General features: G+C 46.8%; 7 protein-coding genes across 7 annotated transcripts; 4 read left to right on the forward strand and 3 right to left on the reverse strand.

Annotated features, from left to right (window-relative positions):
* Window positions 1–491: 491 nt before the first annotated feature.
* Window positions 492–2351, reverse strand: V1513DRAFT_445725 (platelet-activating factor acetylhydrolase). The gene is made up of 2 exons (XM_066898153.1): window positions 1883–2351; window positions 492–1828 (listed from the first exon to the last, which is right to left on the reverse strand). The coding sequence occupies exons 1-2, from the start codon at window positions 2100–2102 to the stop codon at window positions 585–587; spliced, it is 1464 nt and encodes a 487-aa protein (XP_066753234.1). The 5' UTR covers window positions 2103–2351; the 3' UTR covers window positions 492–584.
* Window positions 2352–2818: 467 nt separating this feature from the next.
* Window positions 2819–3829, reverse strand: V1513DRAFT_445727 (uncharacterized protein). Its single transcript, XM_066898154.1, has 2 exons — window positions 3381–3829; window positions 2819–3321 (listed from the first exon to the last, which is right to left on the reverse strand). Exons 1-2 carry the CDS (start codon window positions 3631–3633, stop codon window positions 2927–2929), a joined length of 648 nt encoding a protein of 215 aa, XP_066753235.1. The 5' UTR covers window positions 3634–3829; the 3' UTR covers window positions 2819–2926.
* A 63-nt stretch (window positions 3830–3892) lies between these two features.
* On the forward strand, window positions 3893–5730 carry V1513DRAFT_400585 (P-loop containing nucleoside triphosphate hydrolase protein). The gene is made up of 2 exons (XM_066895486.1): window positions 3893–4082; window positions 4144–5730. Exons 1-2 carry the CDS (start codon window positions 4020–4022, stop codon window positions 5611–5613), a joined length of 1533 nt encoding a protein of 510 aa, XP_066753236.1. The 5' UTR covers window positions 3893–4019; the 3' UTR covers window positions 5614–5730.
* A 1608-nt stretch (window positions 5731–7338) lies between these two features.
* V1513DRAFT_445735 (uncharacterized protein) lies at window positions 7339–10032 on the forward strand. The gene is made up of 3 exons (XM_066898155.1): window positions 7339–8052; window positions 8100–8528; window positions 8579–10032. The coding sequence occupies exons 1-3, from the start codon at window positions 7684–7686 to the stop codon at window positions 9764–9766; spliced, it is 1986 nt and encodes a 661-aa protein (XP_066753237.1). The 5' UTR covers window positions 7339–7683; the 3' UTR covers window positions 9767–10032.
* A 550-nt stretch (window positions 10033–10582) lies between these two features.
* On the forward strand, window positions 10583–11713 carry V1513DRAFT_445738 (vacuolar protein sorting-associated). Its single transcript, XM_066898156.1, has 5 exons — window positions 10583–10906; window positions 10963–11071; window positions 11123–11284; window positions 11347–11486; window positions 11537–11713. Exons 1-5 carry the CDS (start codon window positions 10686–10688, stop codon window positions 11649–11651), a joined length of 747 nt encoding a protein of 248 aa, XP_066753238.1. The 5' UTR covers window positions 10583–10685; the 3' UTR covers window positions 11652–11713.
* Window positions 11585–13952, reverse strand: V1513DRAFT_400596 (Noc2p family-domain-containing protein). Its single transcript, XM_066895487.1, has 2 exons — window positions 12845–13952; window positions 11585–12796 (listed from the first exon to the last, which is right to left on the reverse strand). Exons 1-2 carry the CDS (start codon window positions 13898–13900, stop codon window positions 11726–11728), a joined length of 2127 nt encoding a protein of 708 aa, XP_066753239.1. The 5' UTR covers window positions 13901–13952; the 3' UTR covers window positions 11585–11725.
* Window positions 13953–14760: 808 nt separating this feature from the next.
* V1513DRAFT_445746 (uncharacterized protein) lies at window positions 14761–16969 on the forward strand. The gene is made up of 2 exons (XM_066898157.1): window positions 14761–15496; window positions 15550–16969. The coding sequence occupies exons 1-2, from the start codon at window positions 14882–14884 to the stop codon at window positions 16840–16842; spliced, it is 1908 nt and encodes a 635-aa protein (XP_066753240.1). The 5' UTR covers window positions 14761–14881; the 3' UTR covers window positions 16843–16969.
* The last annotated feature ends 113 nt before the right edge of the window (window positions 16970–17082 follow it).

Here is a 17082-nt window from a genome sequence, read left to right on the forward strand (position 1 = left end):
GTGATGCAGGATTTTACACAGTAGAATACCTTCCTGTCGCAGGAACCTTCCATGTATTCACTTATATATAATGTTAGTAGCCACACAGCGCTTATATGCTTTTACTGCCGATATCCAATTCGCAAAGTTTCCCTCATATTACTATATCAGCATCCTCATTGTTTCTGCCTTCATAGAATGCTCCGCACCGCCAGTCGATCTCTTCCTATGTTAAACATTCGTTCCACTGACACCTCTGAGGCGGGTATTGCTAAATAGTCCCGGGCAGCGGCTGCCATGTGTGGATATGCATCCTTATGAATCCGCCGCCAATTGCGTAACCAATTCGGATCCTTAGTGTCATTCACGCCGACCGAGGGCTATTGAAATAGTGATCAATATCAGAGAGCTGCGGATGATTCCGAGGCTAGAAGAACAAGGTACAGCGTGCACGACGCCTTATGGCATTTCTGATATTATCTTTTATAATTTTCTTTGGTTGTGTACTGCAATTGTTTTGTATCATGAGCTGATCTTAATATTATTAACTTACAGACTTGTGCCCAAAATGTTCTATAAACCCAGCACCGGTAAATACTTATGCTTTATCCGTCGTCCGCCAAAATGTCTACAACAGTAATATCATCCTTCACATTTAACCTAGACCATCCCTTAACCACGTTGTCAGCCACCAAATAGCCTTGTAACACAAAGGATGTGGGATCGTCTTTATCCTGCTCCTTTGATTGAGTCTTGATGAGTCCTTCTCTTTCATCTGTCACGTCAAATGAATTGATGCCGTTCTCACGCAGGAATTCAACGCAACCCGCGACATTCATTGACATGACTGCGGTCTGCGTCTGGAAGGTGCACTCCGGCAAGTTGAAAGCGTACTTAGTCAGACTTGGGAACAGTAGAGCTAAATCACTCTGCGAGTGGTGTGCCGAAGGTTTGGTGAGAAAAAGATGTACCTTTGGTGGGGGAGCAGCGCCGGACACGCAGCCAGAATTCGAGAGAAGTTGATATACGAGCGCCATGTTCGCTGACCAAGCATAAAAAGCCTGCGACAATATAGCCATCGCCGGAACAGTTAGCGGGATTCCCATGGTCTGGTAGATAGGAATGCACCATGGATCGAGTAGTAAGATGGCATCAGCTGGCTGTGGTCGCAAAAACTCGTCCGTTCTGTCAATCCGACCATCAAGTGTTATTGACGAGGGGATCTCCTCCATCCCAGTCGGATTTGACGCGGCAGCATCCGATTCATGCTCATGTAAAAACTCTAGTACATGATAGACACCCTTGACGAGGACGACTGTCGTTGCAGCACCAAAACTGTGACCTGCATAAACCACCTTCTCTCGCCGCGTATCCACATATGACCAATCAAACCTAATAGGATTTGTCTCTCCCATCGGCACAAGCGCAATATTCTTTTCAAGTAGGACTTTCAGAATGGATAATGTTTCTCGAACACGTTGAACCAGCTGATACGTCCGCAAGATGCGAGCGGTAGTACTCACTTCCATCATGCGCTGATACTTGACCTCTTTCCGAACATATCCTGCCGCTGAGAAGTCGCGAACATAGGTGATAGCCGCAGATTTGTCTCTATACTCAGGCGCAATTACTACATGACCATGGGACGCCAGGGAGCCGCAAAATTGTGAATAGGCGTTGCGAGTGCCGCCTAGTCCATGTGAGAACATGACGACTGGCCACTTGTGACCTTCCGGTGGTTTAAGGAGTGGTACATTCGAGACACAGGGTAGTGTGACATCAGGAACAAATGGGATATGGGACAAAAAGGTCGCTAAAGTCGAAGATCTACCCGAGAAAGTCACAAAGCCTGTTACTGCGGATTAGAGCATGAAGAGTTTTAAAGTCACCTTAATTCACTCACTTTTGAGGTATTCCCGTCTTTCCTCGGGAAACCAGTATGGATTCTTTTCACCTGAGGGATCTGGCACATCTGCAGGATAGAATACTCGAAACTGTAATGTCTCAACTGCGGTCTCAATCGCGTCGTAAACTGCTGGCCAAGGGGAAGGAATCTCTAATTCCACAGACCCAACCGTGAAAGGACCGGGGTACGGAGGTAAATGCGGGGTTAGAAATCGCATTGCTCGTCGTACTAATGGACTTTCAATATACCAACAGTAAATATGCTAAAGAGCTCCAGCTCTAGAATACTCCGGTAACTGACAGCTGAGTCCGACCTAGGCACGCGATACTTCTAATAAGACTTGGGAGACGTCATAAACCTTAAATGCGATCCCGCCATTTGAGGAGTTAATAGTCTGAGATAAAAATATAAATCTTTGAAAATTGCAATCCGAACCCGCTACTCGAAATCCTGTGAATTATTATTGTGTCGATATTTTTGAGTTCACACTGCGCTAAATTTTGACGGCTTGTTACCGACAATTTGGACCGACGGGTCCAAATTCGGCAAACAAGAAGGGCTAGGGCTAGAAAGCTTATTACGTTTTGATTGATTGACTGCTTTCAGTTACTAAACCTTCACTACGCTATTGGCATTTGGTATCCTTTCTCAGGGCGTTGCAATTGTTAAGCTATCACTTCTAAACATTTGCTAATGACGGCATTCACTAAATATTATATAGAGATACGAGGCTAGTCCCAAAGAGATGTAGAATTTACAAGCGATAATGACAATGTGTACTGGAGTAACTAGGCTATGATAACGAATGCCTGTACTCAGTATCTCAGTATCTGCTGCTGAGGCGAATAAACGAACCGATGTACGAAATGGCCAAAGGCGTAGATCATTTTGACGTTCTCAGCCTTCCATGTGACCGATAAGAGCAAAATCATAACTACTAAACTTGCGACTCATATGCATACTGCAATGTAACGTATAGCAGTTGATCATATCGTCTCGATATATTCCGACGCAATACCGAGACAAACAAAGCTGAAATATTTACATGACCATGGAAATGTAGTACTCTGCGCCCATGACGCCTTTCTCATTTCTCACAAATCGTCCCTTTCCGACAAAGTACTTATTATTAACCCACCCTTCCTTCGGCGCGTCGGTCTCAATAGTGGGCTGAATAAAGAACTCTGTCTCTCCAAATTCCATGGCGGATCCGCTGCCATCGAAAATAGCGTTCATGGCCGGTGTAGGATACGTGTACCCTTGATAATGGATGTATACGCCATGACCATCTTCAGTTTCGGCACGGAGACGGACGTCGAGGGTGAGCTTGTTGTCGGGGGTTAGGTAGAGCCAGTTTGTGCCAGACTTAATCTTGATGTTGAATGGGTAGTGGTCGTCCGAGGAGTCGCAGTATCCCTCGTGAATCTGAACGAAAACTGCACACGCAGGATCAACGCGTGAAATTTCATAGCGAAATCGTAAATACAATACATACTTCGCTTTCCCGGTTTGCCGGTCTCGAACGTGCTGACGAGCTCGCTATTTTCAGCATTGATATAGAGGTGGAACACTGGCTTGAAAACAGGATAGTTGTTGACCATTGTGAAAACGTAACTACGCTCTAAATTTTGCGCTATATAATCAATTGATGCTTTATAACTTAGATGATGCGGAAAGAAAGGTAGAGAAACGACCAGGCTATAGATTCCGACCGGAGACTTTGCGAAATGGTCAACTCGACTCGACATCTTATCAGCCAATCGCTCGGGGGGCTAAGCTAACTCCCAAGACTGTAAATCTTAAATGTTAGTAGCTGGGGAGTCTACAGCTGGTTAACCTTGCGTGGATGAGTTACCAAAATAGCACAGAGTACTTCCATTGATTGACTTCCCTTTAGTAGTCGGCCTATTTTATACTGAAAATAATGGTTAAATTTGGTCTGATATATGGGGCATGCCATATCTGTAACTTGAGCCTTGTACATTTCAGCTAGGGCAGTCCCAATAATGCATCACACGGCCAAACTCCCAACGCCTGAGCCGCGCGAAATTTTTTCATAAAACTTAACGCCGTAGCAACATCGTCGTTGTACTTTACACAGCAACCTAAACGACTTCCAACGCCTCTGTTAAATATGGACTTTTTTCGACTTCTTTCTCGGGGAACGAAGCTAGATAATACCGAAGCTTTCACAAAGGTAAGATCTGGTTCCTTGGTAAAGTCAATGTCATCGAGATCGGTTAACGCTGACTGAACAGAACGAAAAAGTAGTCGATGATGACGACAAAATAACACGATCGCTCGATTTCTTCCACACGCATTCAATACCGGCTCCAGATGTTTGCGAAGAGAAACCAAAACGGGAATATGAGCCAGAATCACACGAGCCCGTGATCCCTTACCGGAAATCAAAAATTACAGGCCCTGATGTGCCACATCCGCTTACGACATTCCAAGATCTTGCTAGCCGGTTTCAAGTATCAGATTCGTTGATATCGCGGATTAAGTTTCCTGCTCCTACACAGATTCAATCTGAGGCCATCCCAGGATTTTTACATGATAGAGATATCCTCGCAAGCGCCCCGACTGGATCCGGCAAGACACTTGCTTACGTACTACCAATCGCACATATTCTCCAGAAGCAACAGCAAATTACTGCGAACGGAATCAAAGCACTGATATTGGTCCCCACGAAAGAACTGGCGGTCCAAGTCTTAGAAGCATTCACAGTCCTTACACGCGGCTCAACGACCTTCAAAGCAAAGGTATTAACAAAATCACTTCTTGCTCGACTCACGTCCGAAACTGGCGCAAAAGCAGGTGACGTTTTAATTGCAACGCCACTACGTCTTGTTCGCGCGCTGACCGTGCTTGATTTTGATTCGCTACGACATTTGGTTCTCGATGAGGCGGATAAGTTGTTTGATCACGCATTTGCGCCTCAGACAGACGACATTCTGGCGCATTTACGAGTAAGGACGTTACAGAAGACATTTTTGTCAGCAACTTTGCCATCTTCTGTTGAAACACTGGCACTCAATCTTATGACTGCTCCTCTCCGGATATTAATATCACCCGGTCAAGCTGCGGCTACCGTCGCTCAGAAACTCACATACGCAGGCTCCGAAGCTGGGAAATTGCTTGCGATCAGACAAATGCTCAAAGTTGGCGAACTCATGCCACCGGTCCTAATATTTGTGCAATCCGTCGAGAGAGCGAATGCCCTATTCCATGAACTCGTATATGACGGGGTGAATGTCGATGTCATCCACGGCGAGCGAACGGAAACGCAACGCCGTACTGTTGTGGAGCGGTTTAAAAAGGCAGAAGTTTGGGTTCTTATTTGCACTGATGTGTTGGCACGGGGAATTGATGTTCATGGTGTGAATCTCGTAATTAACTACGATGTGCCGCAGAGTGCGCAAGCGTACATTCACCGGATTGGACGTACTGGACGCGCGGGGAAGCAGGGCAAGGCTGTGACTTTTTTTACGAAGGATGATGTTGAGAGTGTGAAGATCGTGATTAATGTTATGAAAGAATCTGGCTGCACGGTGGAAGAGTGGATGATGAGGTTGGGCAAGGTGGATAAGAAGACGAAGAAACAATTGAAACGGAAGCCCGTGGAGAGAGATAATATATCTACGCAGCCGCAGAAACGGAAGAGGAAGAATCATTCAAAGGAGAAGACGACTAACCGAGCGGAAAAGAGTGCGAAGGAAGAGTAATATTGCATTTGGATTTTATTTTCAGAGTTTTGTAACATAGGGAATAGCATATCTGTGTCTGTCATTGAGTAGCATGAGAAGATCTACAAAATAAACTGATGGTGGGAATACGAGAGATCCCGTTTTCTCTCTAAGTATCAATTATCGAACTGTTGATGGACGCAGAAGTCGTTTGACCGTAATAGCAGTACTCGTCACGTCAATCGCTTATTCTCGCTCCAGCGCCAAAAGAAATGAGTAGTGGTCCCGACCAAGAAAAACTTGTCGCTGATCGGTCGTCGACATTCACAGCCAAACCCCGGAAATTTTTTTTGGCCACTTGGAGATGAGATCTCGCGCGACTCCTGACTCTGTCCGTTCCGTTACTCGAAACGACGACACGCGATATTTCGGACCGTTACGAGGCCCCTGCCCCTCGATACAGTCGCCCTCAATCTGATTCACGCGGACTGGGACGGTGAGTTTTGTCGCGCGCGTGGCGACGCGTTGTAAAGTGTGGCGACGTGCACGCGTTGCGCGTGGACTTCAACGAAAGGGACGGCCGATCCACTAATAACCAAGGGTTACCTTTTGGAGTAACTTGCTGCACGTGGGAATTCACTAAAGCACTCATACGTGAGCTGTACACGCGTTATACGACTAAGGAAATGCGAACCGAGAGGGACAAATGGAAATGCTTGTTTGACGGAGGGATTGCGAAAACGTATACTCTCACTCGGTGGCGATGAATTGTTGATAGCAGTATCCCAAGAACATTCGCGAAAGTCGGAAGTGATTGGTCCAATATCTACGACTCTCAAAGTGTTTGCCTATACAAAATCAAACCCAGTCCTGCCGTCGAATTGATTTCCTGAACCGGTTGCCAGTGTGTGTCTGGTAGTGTCAGGATATCTTTATGGCATAACGTAGAATTCTTTATTCCATACATACATTAACTGCACGATTGAACACTTGCAGTGAAATTTACATTGTGATTGAATTGGCATATATGTCGATAATGGCTGGTCGGCTCAGTAGTGTAGGTAGTAGGCGGTACACAATATACACATGAATTTATTGGAGGTCGGACGAGAACAATTAATGTGGGGTTTAGTATTGTGCTAAGTATAACTGCTCTATTACGAGTATACATGCCGATTATCATGTTAACATTTGTAATACGAGTATGTCAATTTGACAGTTTTTGAACTCCAGTCGCTTGTCTCTGTCGTTAGAAGATATTATAGTTGGTTGCCTGTTCGAACAATGGCTATTCATCTCAGAAAGCAAGCGATAGGCATTAGAAGCCAAGACTGGACAAGTAATTATATCTCAATTGGTCATTTTCAAACCGACGAACCTGGAACCTGAGTGGGTTGCAACGTTAGTTCCATAGTGGCAACTATTCAGTTCGGTTCAGTGATTTTAATTAACATGTCCCAATCTGTGCGAAGAGATCTTATAGGCGAATAATAGAGTTTTATCTGTCAGATCCGGTTTGGGGTTTACCTGCCAAAAAGAACTGCGCTAGCCTATTTATGGCAAGCCCTATGCCATTTTGAGCCGCCACCATTTTGCGTTCCGACCAAGCGATTGGAGGTAGCTCGAAGCGGCTTAGCGTCGACAGGGTTCATTTAACGGTTCCCAAGAAATCGAGTACCAACCTTAACGCGGGTAAATCCACGTACCTGATTACTACTTCGGGGCGACAGGTAAACAAACCAAAGGACAATTATTACTTGCGTTCGTCCATCCGCACACGCTCACTCGCCGACTAGCCTTGCCCAACTCTCTTCTTATTTTCTCACGCTTCTGTCCCGTCTGACTCTTCTCAGTCTCGTATCCGCTCGCCATCCAGATTTCTCGCGTGCAGCGCCATCCGCACTTTTTGGTTATAAATATCTGGCCCATTCCTGCTTCGAGTCGCTCCTTTCTCGCTCGCACACACGTTCGATGCTCGTTTGACCGGTGATCCATTTACTTTCGTTCATTTCTGCCTTTTTTTAGTCACTCTTTTAGCAGTCGCTCCTTCTTAGTTTGTCTTTCATTTTACTTGTACGCGTACCTAAACACATCACGCTCTTTATCAACATGGTTGCAATCTCCTATATTTCGCTCGGCCTTGTTGCCATCTCCACCGCCGTTGTCGCCGCGCCATCTGCGGTCGACGTCGATAACAAGTTCTTTTCGCACATCCACACTCACGCGAAGCGCAGTGTGGGTCATTCTCATAGCCCACACCATCACGCCCACAATCACTCTAAGCGTTCGACCACATGTTCTTTTCCTTCCAACGATGGCCTCGTCGCAGTTACTCCCGGCAGCATAAATGGTGGCTGGGCCTTGTCGCCTGATACAGCTTGCACGGCCGGTTCATGGTGTCCATACGCATGTCCCTCAGGCCAGCTCATGGCTCAGTGGGACCCATCAGCTACGAGTTACACCTACCCCCAGTCTCAGGTGTGTACAATTCTAACTAAATCAAATATGGTGCTAATACTCTACAGTATGGTGGCTTGTACTGCGATGATAGTGGTCAAGTGAGCAAGCCTTTCTCTGACAAGCCGTACTGCTATGACGGGACCGGGACAGTCAGTGCAGTCTCTTCCGCGGGCAATGTCGCCTTCTGCCAGACTGTACTTCCTGGCAACGAGGCCATGCTTATCCCCACCGAGGTCAGTTCGGGCTCGACCACTTTAGCCGTTCCCGACACCTCCTACTGGGCTGGCACTGCTGCTCACTACTACATCAATCCCCCTGGTGTCTCCACTGACGATGGCTGCGTTTGGGGTAGCACTTCTAATCCGTGGGGCAACTGGTCGCCTTATGTCGCTGGTGCCAACACTGACTCATCCGGCACCACTTTTGTCAAGGTCGGCTGGAATCCTGTCTACCTTGAGGACTCTTCTCCATATAAGAACACTCTTCCTAGCTGGGTAAGTCTACTATAGTTGTTTCCGACAGCCGTTGTTAAACAATGTCATAGGGTGTCAATATCAGTTGCCCAGATGGTGGTTGCACTGGTCTTCCTTGCGGCATTGACCCCTCTGTCCATGGGGTGAATGAGTGCTACAACCAGGGTACCGGCGCAGGCGGCGGTAATTTTTGCGTAATCGGCGTTCAGTCGGGCAAATCCGCCACTATCGAGGTTTTCTCCAGTGGATCGTCGTCGTCGAACGCTAAGGTTGCTGCGGCAGCCGACGTTGCGTCGTCTCCATCGTCGGCTTCTGAATATTTGTCGTCCTCTGTTGCCGCAAGCACTTCTACCGTTGAGCTTACAGCCTCGTCGGCTTCTCCAGCTTCGACAACGTCGACCGCATCCTACTCTTCGACAACGTTTGGTTCATCGAATTCATCGACTACTTCGACCTCATCCACGAGTTCCACCTCATCGGATGCTTCTTCCTTCTCATCTGCGTCTATCGAGCCTACTCTCTCCGCTGTTTACACTTCTGAGGAGCCTTTGGCGTGGTCAACTGAGGTGTCGTCATCGTCGGAGGTTTTGTCTACCTCGACGGTTTCGTCGTCCACTGAGGTTGCTATGACCTCGACTAATATTCCGGATTCTTCTTCTAGTCAGGCCCCGTCTGCGACTTTCTCGTTTGCTGCGTCTTCCGCGGAGGCATCTTCTGTTTCTGCCATCGTGTCATCTTTGTCAGAGACCTCGATCGGTGAGCCTACGACTTCATCTGATTCGCCCTCCTCTACATCAGTTGTTGTCATTACCACCACTGTCGTCCCATCGTCGACTATTGGTTTCAATTATTCGTCGACACCAGCGTATACATCTAGCGATGTGACTTTCGCTGTTTCGCCATCGTCGACAGCGACATTTGTAACGTCGTTATCATCCTCCATCCAACTCACAAATGGAACGACCTTGCTCCTGTCAACCACTACTACCACCACCATCCCCACGGTCTCATCGTCGACATTCAACCCCACGAGCACAATCTCAACTGTCTCTCGAGGAGCACAGTATTTGAATCTCGACCAATCATCCACCGCTTCGTCCGTGCTAACGTCGTCATCCGCGACAGCTACTCAGTCCGCTTCATCAAACTCAGATTCAAGTAAGAGTTCCGGAAGCGTGTCAGCCGGCATGACCTTGCACACCCCAGGCAACGCCTACATCGCAGCTGTTGTGCTCGGTGCGGTCCTCGTGTTGGTGTAAATCTGTATATGTTGGATAAATACTATTATTGTTTGGGAAAACCGGATTGGGATCTTGGTGTCAACGCGTGGTTACGATATCTAAAAGTTTTGATTTATGCGAACTTATGTTATTTATAGAGATACACATGTGATATTATGTTTTGTGAATGGGTTCTGATGTATCATATTATATGTTTACTTATGTAGATTTTGGGCTTTTGTATACTACTATATATTTAGAATAACTTTACATGTTTCTACCGGCAAATCCGGAAGGAGTCGGTCTTTAAGACGACATATAGAATTACCCACCATCGTAGTTATCAAGCCAAAATTAAAAATATTTCTTACAGACACAGCGGTATTGTTTTTTTTTTCGTCAGCTTTTAAAACCAAGGATTCATATTGAAGTTGGTGTGCGCGAAATTGTCCTTCGTAACATAGGACAACAGCTACTTCAGTAGCAGCGGCGACGACGACTACTTAGACCAATCAATCAATCAATCAATCACTAAGGAGAATGGCCGAGGCTTAGGACCGATGATATTACTGTGAATGCCATAGCTCTGTGAAAGGCAACGGATCCGGAGAAAATCAGAACGAATCGAATCTTGGCAGGGTCTTCGAAATCCGAGTGAGAGCTTGATATAATACTGTTATCAAATATGGCACGACTTTTACGTATAACAGCGTTGACCACTGTGATATTACCTGAATATAACAAACTAGATGTAGAAGAGAAAGAATACACTGCTAGACGATTGAAAAACTGCCACTGCGGCTTTATGTTTAGTGGAAGTCGCACTTCATGAAGCTCCAAACTCTAATTTGATCGGAATCATCTCTCGCTTGCATGCGAGATGGTCGTCATTTATATTAAATGAGCTTTGCCACTGTAGGACCTGATCGGAGGCCACATACTTTGAAAATTTCAAAATATGAGTTCACAGCAACCGTACGCACCGACAGCGTACTCATCCTCTTCATTTTCCTCCTCAGCAGCGCTGCGTTCGCGAATCCCACTCGATGAAGAAGCACGGCTATACCGAACATCCGCACAGCGAGACTTATATGAGTCGTTAGCTGAAGTGTATGCGATTATCGTCACGTTGGATTTCGTTGAGAAAGCATACGTTAAGGATACTATTTCACAGGTAGAGTGAGTACTGTTCAAGGACGTGAAGTAGTGCAACGAGGCGGTTAATGGCGATTAAGGTATACACCGATATGTAGCCGGCTATTAGCACAGTACAATACCATTTTGAAAAATCAGGATGTTGCGAATGAGTTTAAAGATTTGGACTCATTTAGGGCGCAATACGATGTACGTGTCTGGTGGCAAGATTATACTTCTTCTTGTACTAATACTTTTTAGATTGACTATCCGTCTGCGATATCGAGGCTGCGGGTAGGTATTCCGGCAACAGTGGAACACCCGGTGTCTAAGGAGCCCGGAATCGCATATCCGTTAGCACAATCTAGTCCAGTACCTAGTCGGTCTGCCGCTTCAGCTAGAGCCGCTGCTGATGCGACTGGGGTATGTGACATTCTGCTCGTATTATCACTACGTTACCGCGTAACTGATCTTTTGATCTACAGAACTTCATCACATTTATGGACGCCTTGAAATTGAATTATAAAGCGAAGGACCAATTGCATCCATTACTAGGCGAGTTGATGACAAGCTTGAATGCCGTGACAACAAAGGATTTTGACGGGCGAGCCAAGATTATTGAGTGGTCAGTAATCTTTTGTTGTGATGACGTCTCCCATGTACTGACTATTTTAGGCTAATCAAATTGAACTCGATGAAGGCCACGGACGAGATTACGGATGACGAGGCGCGACAACTATTATTTGACATTGACCACGCCTATAAGGCTTTCTACACAATACTCGAGTAATGTACCAATATGCACTGTGCTTAAATTACACTTGACTATCCAAACGCAAAAACTTTTATGATGCACTTCACTCTTCACTCTTCGTCATCGTCATCACCTTCGATTTCATCCATGACGTCATCTTCATCAACGTCCTGCTTCTCGTCTTCCTTCTCCATGCTCGCGCGCAGAATCCGTAATCGCTCCTCTTTAACCTCGCGTTGAATCTTCAAATACTGACCCAATGGCGTCTTTTCCCATGCAACATCTTTCAAAAACTGCCTAACCTGCTCATGATTTTCAGGAGAAAACTCGACAATCTTGCGGCGATCTTGAATGAACTTGCTGTTGACTTCCAACTTCTCAACGACTTCCAAAAGCTGCTTATGGAACGTGAAGTTCTCGTGCTTCTTTGCCTTCTTTCTGCCCTTCTCAGGAGCTACAGTCGATAATCTATCTTTCCTACGGGCATAGCGCTTGAGCGTGATCATGCACGGCACTACTAATTCAGGAAAAGATATGTGCTTAGCGTAGAGACCATAAAATTCGAGAATGCACTCGATAATTTGCTCGCATACGCCAGTTTGATACATTCTTGTGCCGAGATACGCAGCGTTTGCGCGGATGTTATGCTCAAAATCGAAAGGGCGGAGAGTGGATGGTTTGCCTGACCGCGAGATGGTCGTGGACGTCAAGAGTTCGGTTATCGTGGGAAGGAGCGGGATGTACACGTCCGCGTCGCGAGAGAGGTCGATGAGAGACCGGAAGAGAGCGAATCGCAGTGGAAAGTACTGGGCGGCGGGAATTAGCCGCATCGCCCCAAGGATCAATTGAACTAGAGGGTAGATAAGTGGCCGAAGTGCTGATTCCTTGCCTTCCTTCTCTTCTTTAGCTGTATCGCATTGGAGAGACAGGACTCGGCGCCAAAAGTCGAGGGAGTGGATGTATTGCCAGTTGTATACTGCCTTGTACGAGTCCTTGGTCTTATGGACTACGCTATTGCGTAAATGGATAGCGAGTTGGCGAATGTAGTCGAATGCCGTTTGATATGCGACATTGCGATCGAGAGTGTATAGCGTAGCAGCAGTATTCTTCATAAAGTTGATGAGCGGTATCGTGTGTATGGACGTGTGGCGACAGTTTTTAATCATTCCAGTATATGACGTCTAAAATGTCAGTGATTATTCTGGTGATCATTCAAAAAGGAATAATACCGTCATGCACAGCTCAAGCATTCCTTTATCTCCAAATTCGGCAGCAGATCTGATGACAACCCATGCCATAAGTCGTGTGCTCTCGTCAGGCGCCGTACTCCAGACCTCGACAACGGCTTTGATAAATTGTTTGACAAACCGTCTGAAACTGGCAAAGTATGGTAGCAATTTTTCTCCAGCAATTAAGACCGCAGTGACGGTCTTTGGATCGCTCAAGTCTGACAGTAGTCGCAAGAGATTAGCCGAAAGTGACTTGAGCACTGGCGCTAATTGTTGATATTTTTTGTTCGTTGTCGCAATCGTGCGTCTTCCACCGCTGGATGTAATAACGGGGATATGGTGATTTAAAACTTCCGGCAACTGAGTCAATGTGAGCATGACAACGTCGTTGTAGGTCTCCGGATCAGTGATAGCGTATTTGAACTTCATGGTTTCAGACTCGTCCTTGCCAACGTGAACAGCTGCTCTGAACGCGACAGCGACTTGTTTAAGGGCTCGAAGCGACTTGTCCTCGGTCAAGGATTTCCTCCACTTTGCTATGATTTTCCCTGTGAGCTCCTCTTTGTCATTCTCTCTGTTTTTGGATATCTTGCTCTGTGGCTCTTCATCGTCTGATCCGTCCAGGATTTCCTCATCTTCTACTTCGTCATCTTCCTCATTGTCACTGCTTTCGTTGTGGCTCTCTTCATTCAACAGATCCTGATCATCCTGATCCAAGAACTTTGTAAAATCCGCCATGCTATCTTCGCCGTCGTCGGCAATCTTCAATCCCTTCTTCTTTTTTTTCACACCCGCAAACGCTTCCTCAACATTATCTTGGACACCACCAGCAAATAATTCTTTAGCATTAGTATTGCTACCTAATGCCTGCTCACTACCTCTCGACCGCTGCCGTTTCGCACTCTCAGCTTCATCGCCATAATATTCCTCCTCGGCGGTGGGTTTCCGCTTGTTTCCCTTCGCGATCTTCTTCTTGTAAGCCTGGACCTGCTTGCGTTGATTAATCGTTCGTTTCAGATGGTTCTTCTGAAACTTCTTGGTCGATTTTTGTACCATCGTTTGTGTATATTGTGGTGCTTTTGAATATATAGAAATGTAGGTGTAGTTTAGTCGACATGGATCCAGAGTTGGGAAGGTGAATTTTTTGCGCCTCACAAAAGGGCAGGGTAATAAAAGCCCTAACCGTATATTTGTCGAGCTCGATCTAGTCTCCTCCCACATTCTAAAGTCCCCGCGAGTGTTTCCATAAATACGAATTCATATATGCAAAGTCACTGCCGTCGTGAAGTCTGCGCTATTCCGTTTTCCATTGATATTAACACCTACAAGTTGCAAGTTGTGGGGCTTGTACTGCTGACGCGTTATGGAGCAGGTGTTCTGGGCAGCAGTGGCGCCTGCTCTCTAAGTTGCGAGCTACTTTTGTCACGTACCAACTGGCTGGCTATTAGTCAGTGTATTATTATCAGCTCAACTTGCTGCCAGCAATGGCGTCGTCGTCCCAGGAATGAGTTGACACACCAGATCGATTATAACATCCAGTTACTAAGAACGCTCGTGATAGTGCGGCTCGAGGGTTGTTGAGGGTCTTGTAGACCACCTAATTCGAATGTGGACCCTAACCGCTGAAATAGCGATGCTGAGCAGCGAGCGATTATCACACACACATTGTTGACCCTTAGTTGCATTTGATGCAGGGATATTGCATAATATGTAGCAATGCGCCAATTTATTAGACTGATGGCAAGTTACATAAAATATTATTCGAAGTGCGAGGCAGAAACTATTCGTAAAATTTTGTTTGGTCACTGCCAACCCCCCTCTTAGTATATTATTGTCTTTGTTAAAAATGGCTCAATATTTACAATCCAGAATGAGTCATATTAAAAGTCGTAGATCGATTTTACAATTATTAGCCCGTTAAATGGGCCTGATTGGAGTTTGTCCAATCAGATGCGTTGGATGCCATTCCTCGTATTTTGCCGATGCACTTAGCAAGGGTTGGTTGAGGTCCGCCCTCGTGTTCGTGTTCGTGTTTCTATGATAGGCCAGCGTGCTCGCATTCTCGCACTCGCCTCCAGATTTCTAGTAACCATCACGCAGCGAGTCCCGACAAGTCCGAGCATCGGTCAGCGGCAACCAGTTCACCAGAAAACAGTCAGCAGCATTAGTAGCCAGCAAACCAGAAAACAAATGATGCCCGTTGCGCCATCGAAATCGCGCGACGGATTTACCTCTATCAACAGCCTGACCCATTCCTCTTCGTCTTCATCTGCCCCTCCTCCTCCTGCCGTGTCCCCTTCGCTGTCCGCAACGCGTTCGCCTCTTGTGCCTGCCCCGCCTCCTTCTGTCTCCCGCGACACCTCCTCCAACTCCACGACTGAGTCTACCTCGCCCACGCTGTCCTCCGCCAGACCCTCGACGGCGCAGCAACAGCAGATAGACGTGTCTTCCAGCAAGCATCCCACGCTCGACGATGTCAGCGAGTCCGAGGCTGACGCTCCCACCCCTGGTGCCAGCACGTCTCCGAGCAGGATATCAGCCCAGATGGCCCTATTACAGCAGCAGCAGACACCCGGTGGAGGGCCTATGCCTCGTCGATCGCATCTGAAGTCTCGCAATGGCTGTCTGATATGCAAGAAGCGGAAAATCAAGGTTAGTTACCTGCTCACTTTTACTGGATCAAGAGGACTAACCTTTACTCATAGTGCGACGAGATGCGTCCCCAATGTCGTAATTGTGTCAAGCACAATGTTGTATGCTCCTATGTGTCGCACGCAATGGCCTCGCCAGTAATGCAGCAGAGCAGTCCGGTTTCTCCCTCAGCCATTCCTCGAGCGTCGGCAATGCCGCTGGGCATTTCGGTGCCAGTCCCCGGCGTACTTCCCGGTCTCGCTACGCGCTATTTCGATGGAGTCACGCCAGATTCATCCGTCGCAGCCGCTCTATCGGCGCGGTCGTCAGCTACGACATTCTCGACCCCACCAACTTTCGACATGGGTGCGAGCAAGAACATCAATGGCGCGCCGCCGAATCTCACTGCTCTGCCCTCTCCTCACACAATACTCGGCCAGTCCCCGGGCAATGCGATTGCAACACAGCAGCTGGCCTTGCTCACAAACTACATTCTCAACACCTCCAAGAGTTTATCGAACAACTACAATCCTCGATCGGTTTATATGTGGACCCACGAAGTGCCGTCTATGGCTTGCGAGTTCGATTTTATGATGTACTCTATACTTGCACTGTCGGCTACGCATTTACAGTATCTGCGGAATGACTTTTCTTATGAAAACATTGCGGTTTATTACCGTCACCGAGCCATTGAGTCTTTCCGAATTGGAATTGCGTCCGACGATATTGAAAAGACGCCTGCCATGCTAGAAGCCTTGATCATTGCCGGCGCTCTTGTCTCGGTTGACGCGTTCGCATACATCGAGGCATCAGAATACGCTAACAATCGGGCCGTCACGATCGATCGATGGCTTCCACTTCTTCTAGGAATAAAGGCGGTCGTGATTGAGTCGGACAACATGAATGAGGGTCACCTGTCACTCCACTGGAATCCTCATATTCACTTTCTTCCAGTGGGCGAGCGATCATTGCTGTACTTGTCGAATCTTATCGACAAACGAGCGACTGAATTAAACCAACGCGAGCTGACATACCTCTGCGAACGGCCTGTCCGGGTACTCGAGCAACTAATCACATTCAACGACACCGAATTCGTGGAACTCGGCGCCGGTTTAACTCGGTACATCATGACCTGGCCCTTTGTCTGTTCTGACGAATTCATCCAAAAACTGAAAAATCATGAACTTGTACCGCTTGCCATCTATGTGCACTATCTCGCTGTCATGAGTTTTACAAAAGTGTGGTGGCAGGAAACGCGTGTTAAGAATGACGTTAGGATGATTTGTAAGGTTTTGGGACGGGATTGGGAGCCCTGGCTTGAGTGGCCGAAGGCGTACTTCGATTTCGATCTATGGGATGACGATTAAATTCTTGTTTTTTATTCATATATACATATATATATAGGTGATGCATGTGATTTTTTTGTTATTACTGAGGATGTGCATGCTAAGGGACCAATGGGACATAGACAGGTTACAATAAAATGGATTTGGGGAGAGGGGGGGGGGGGGGGGGGAGTGGATTTATTTATATAAAATAAATTTGTTGAAATTAAAATACCCTTTAACAAAATAAAAAAAAAGAAAAAAAAAAGACCCCCAATACAC

This window comes from Lipomyces chichibuensis (assembly GCF_038497645.1).
Source record: "Lipomyces chichibuensis strain CBS 12929 unplaced genomic scaffold V1513scaffold_18, whole genome shotgun sequence".
NCBI lineage: Eukaryota > Fungi > Ascomycota > Lipomycetes > Lipomycetales > Lipomycetaceae > Lipomyces > Lipomyces chichibuensis.